The 4,853-nt window shown below is 36.4% G+C and overlaps 1 protein-coding gene across 1 annotated transcript; it reads right to left on the reverse strand.

Annotated features, from left to right (window-relative positions):
• Positions 1–1,492: 1,492 nt before the first annotated feature.
• On the reverse strand, positions 1,493–4,510 carry LOC107753382 (pre-mRNA-splicing factor CWC22 homolog; the record flags this gene model as incomplete). Its single annotated transcript, XM_016569518.1, has 6 exons — positions 1,493–1,644; positions 2,147–2,209; positions 3,659–3,865; positions 3,963–4,098; positions 4,185–4,238; positions 4,316–4,510. Coding segments are annotated over 6 exons (807 nt in total), but the record flags the coding sequence as incomplete, so codon positions are not given.
• Between the last annotated feature and the right edge of the window lie 343 nt (positions 4,511–4,853).

The raw sequence follows: 4,853 nt of genomic DNA on the forward strand, positions 1-4,853 counted from the left end.
CGTCATTGATATCGTTATCGTAATAAATACCAGAAATATCGTGATATATTTTAAAGCCCATATCGCCCATCCCTAGTCATCAATGACAGTAGCTCATTGGAAAAGGATGGAAAATGCCCTTCATTGTGTTTGCACTAATAAATGCTGCTGCCTGCCAGCTGCAATCACCAATAAAACGTTGTTCCCTATTTCTTTTCTATATCGTCATAAATATCATTATTGCAAACATTCTTGAAATATCGTGATATAATTTTGAGGCTATATTGCCCACCCCTAAGGTGGGCCAGAGCATGATTCAGTTAGGCTCGGGCACGGTACACATGTAGTGTGATCGCTAACCGCGCCGAAGCACAGAATAGCTACTATTTTGTGTGTGCTACTGTCATCATTACGACCGCAAACATCTTCTATTACTACTACTACAGTACACTTTTCAATTAAAGTAAATCAAGTATATTTAGGTTTATAATGGTCTAGTTCTCACCTTATTGATGAACAGGAATTGTAGTTTGTGAGTAAAGCTTCAAATAATTTTGTTAACGTCATAACGTCAAATTCTTTCATTAACTGCCTCCGTAATGATCATCTGATACATGCAAGTGAAAATGGCTGCATGGCATAAATGATAAATTTATTAGCAGGGCTCTACGCTTACTTTTCTTTTTAGGAGCACTTGTGCTCCTAATTTAAAAAAGTTAGGAGCACAGTCAAAAATTTAGGAGCACCTTCTAATCAATAATCCAAAATTTGATAAAAAAAATTAGCCTTCCCATTACGAGGTGATATTTGACTCCTTAAAGCGATTTACAGTGGAAATTTGTTTTTACCTTTGTAATGGCATTTTTTTTACTTTATTAAAAGTGTCATCTTTTGTCAAATAAAAAAAATATATATATTTTATAAGCTTTTTAAAAATTCTAATTAAAACGACAGAATAAGAATAAGAAGAATAAGTTACCAATCAAATTAACTCTGTATTAACTAAATTAATTTGTACAGAGGTGGCACAGAAGAACACAAAAGTGGCTTGTAGGTGTATTTTCAGACATTTAACGAGGCTATACTTTAAAAATGAAACTAAAACTGCCAGCAGGTGGCAGCAAGTCACTGATTTTATCACTGAATCATTAATTCAATTGATTTGTTTGAACGGCTGATTCATTCAGGAACGAAGCAAGTGACTGTCTTTATGAATGGGTAATCATGAATCACTGACTCACTAGATTCATTTAAAAACACACGTTCATTCATAAATGAAACACCGCTGTGTTTGAATAGAGATGCGCAGCGGCTCAGCTGTTACTTTGTTTCAAACTATTTTCGACGACGAAATAGAGCAAAATCAGCGATAATCACGCTCGGTTCAAGGCAACTGTGCCTAGTGCGAGTACACCCTCAGAATAAGAACAAGGCTCATAAATGATAGAGGATAGCGCCACCAAGCCACATCCTAACACTGAATATTAATACAATTTTGCCCATTTTTCTCTAACTATATGGCAGAACATGCGACATATGATAAATGTTTTAAATAACTACCTTCTCCAGCTGCCTCTTCTTCATCTTTCTCATCATCATCATCTTCATCATCTCCACTGCCACCAGCGTCGTCGCCAGAATCACTGCTTCCTTCGTCCAGAATTTCTGAGGTACGAAAACAATACATGTTTATAATAAAAAATTTTTGAAAGCCTGCAAAAACGGAGGGGCAAATGAGTTGCATTACTGTAAAGAACTGTAAAAGTCTCTATCGATTAAACTTTCATCCTACTTGGGACTCATTTGGATTTTACTTTAGGAAAAAGTGACAAGCGTAACACACAAACACACTCTTGTCTTTGCCCAGGTCTCCCGTTGGCATCGTAGGTCACAACTATGTTCTGTCACTTTCTCCACTGCTGAACAACTGCATTAGCTTTGCTTCTCAAGCCGTAAATGGAGTAATCATCTTCGCATCAGAGGACAAGCATCTCCAATTGTTGCAATCAAGGGCCACAATTTCAGCTTCCTGTACCATATGGCTGTCTCCAGTCCATTGTACAATTAGTACACAATTAAAATTCAAATGTGCTAGCAGAGACCTTTTTTTATTAGGCAGTAATGAGAAGAACGCAGAATGCGTACAGCAAAAGAGTCATTAACTCACCCCGTTTAATTGCTTTGTACTTCTCCTCGTTCTCCAGGAAGTTGGGATCCAACTTGAAGACATCTGCAAAAGGAATATTGTTGATGTAAAGCAGACATTCATTTGCAATTACACGTTTCGCAGCAATTAAGTCAGTGCCAACGAGATGTAATCAGAGGCAATTACCCATAAAGAAGAATTTGCTGTGTATTAGCCATAATGCATAGAGCTTAATGTGATAATGGCTGTTCATGCTTCCCAAAGGGCCACGTGTATGGATTTTCAATTAGCGCACTTTGTCTTAGAAGCCTCAGAAAAGATGCTTATCCCTAAACATCAGCAAAGACAGTGGCTAAATATGAGAACCGAGAGAGCAAAACCCTCAATTACACACAGACAGAGCAAGGACTGCAGCCTCTGGTTTGAGAGCATGCGTTCCCTCTTGGGTGGATTTAGAGAGAAGGAAGCCATCCATTATGATCATATCAAGGTAATTAGCTGCTAAACATGAGAAATTGAGGCCTGGCAGGTTAGGTGAGAGAGATACTGAATCGTACTCACTCAACACCTTCAGCAACAATGATGAAAACAGGAACAGTTTTAAACAAAACAGTGGAAATTAGAAACTTAAAACATGTTTCATCATGACTGATACATTTACGAATTAAAACTACATTACCATTTGAAAGTTTGTGGTCGGTAGGATTTTCTTTGAAAGAAAATAATATTTTTGGTTCAAAAGGGATACATTAAATTGCTCAAAAGTGACAGTAAAGACATCCAAAAAAATCTATTTCAAGTAAATGCTGTTCTTTTGACCTTTCTAGTCATTAAAGAATCCTGAAAGAATGTATCACGGTCTCCACAAAAATATTAACAGCACAACTCTTTTAAATATTAATATGAAGAAATATTTCTGAGTTGCTGAAAAGTCAGCTGTCATGACAAGAGTAAATTACATTTTATACATTAAAATACAAAGCACTATTTACAATATAACTCTTTTTTACTTTATTTCTGATAAAAAAGGGCTTTGAGGTTGAGAAAGGCACATTACAAATAAAATGTATTATTATTATTATATTATAAATGCAGCCTTGGTGCAAGAGACGCATTTCAAAATAATGAAAAAATCTTAGACCAAACTTTTGAATGGTAGTAACTGAATTTATATTCCTGACATCTTAAATCTGTAGTTCAATGAAATCCTAAATCAGTAGTTTACTGGAATCTCAAATCAGTGGTTACTAAACACGTCACATTTACAGATCATAGAACTTTCACTCAAGTGCTTTATTGAAATATCAAATCGAAAAGAAAAAAAGATAAAATTTGGCAAATAAGACTACATAAAATCTTTAAAAAATATATATAAGTGGTTTATTAAATTCTCAGATCTGTACCTACGGAGATCTCCAATCAATTTTTACTGAAATCTAAAATCAGTCATCTGCCCATGACAATTCCTTATATGGAGAAAGGTAAAAGGTTTAAAAACACTGAAATGGCATGTATAAGTGCAGCTGATCTTACTTAAGATGTCCTCTGTGTTGTAATCGTCCTCCAGAGGAAGCATGTGTGTGAACTGGTCCTCTTCCTCCACTAGGTCAAGCCCATCTGGGATAATAGGGTGGTCCTTAAACCCATCCTTCCTGATGGCAAACATCACCTCAATCATGTACTGTACACGCTTATCTATCTCTGATTCATGCAAGATGTTCCTCAGACGTTCAAAGATAGCTGAAAAATATGACAATGTAGACATAACACAAGATAAAATCATCCATTCAATAATAGCCAAAAAATAAATAAATAAATGAAATAGCAAGTAATGTACCATTGATGCCTCGGGGTGAGACCTCTGTCAGTTTGAGACCACACTCTTTTAGAAAGCTGATGGCGACTTCCACACTGTCATCAGTGGGTCTTTCCAACAGCAGAGTTAACATCTCTAGACACAGGACTTCATGAGCCTTGAGACAAAGAAATGCAATTACGCACTACACAATAAACTGTGGTTTATAGACAAAAATCTGTTAAAAGGACCAGAAAGACATACCACATTCTGGTTGATGAGATGAGCCACGAACTTGGATGCTGTAAGACATTGTTGCTGAAAAGATAGAAATAAAAATGAGAATGCCATTTAAATTGGTGCTCCATTTAGTACCCAGCTTCCTAAAGACTTACTTTATCATTCCTCCTGTAACCTTTCCGGAAATTGAGGATAAGTCTCTTGAGAATAAGTTCTCCGATCTGAGGAAACTTGGAGTTGATGATGGCCACCACAGCAGCGTACACATGGGTGAAGATGGGAGAGGCAGCCTGGGCCTGAAGTGTAGACCTGGCCAGAAGACCCCTGGAGAGAGACACGCCCGGACCAATAACAATTAGTCAAACATATGAGCTGTCTTACTGTTTCCTGCCTACACAGGGAGCATCCTAACTTAAATGAAACCTCATAAGTGACTGGTTTAGACATTTACATGGGTATCAACTCATGCATCATACAAATATCATTGGAGACTCAACTTCACAACTGATTTCAATGGAACTTGGTGTATACACTACCATACATTTGAGGTCAGTGCAATTTTGTTTTTGGAGAATATCATTCTATTCAGCAAGAATCCATAAAATGCATTAAAACTGACAGTAAACATTTATAATGTTACAAAACATTCCATTTAAAAAATTGCTGTTTTTTTTTCTATTCATTAAAGATTTC

This window comes from Sinocyclocheilus rhinocerous, unplaced genomic scaffold (genome assembly GCF_001515625.1).
Source record: "Sinocyclocheilus rhinocerous isolate Xijiao unplaced genomic scaffold, SAMN03320098_v1.1 scaffold9476, whole genome shotgun sequence".
Taxonomy (NCBI): domain Eukaryota; kingdom Metazoa; phylum Chordata; class Actinopteri; order Cypriniformes; family Cyprinidae; genus Sinocyclocheilus; species Sinocyclocheilus rhinocerous.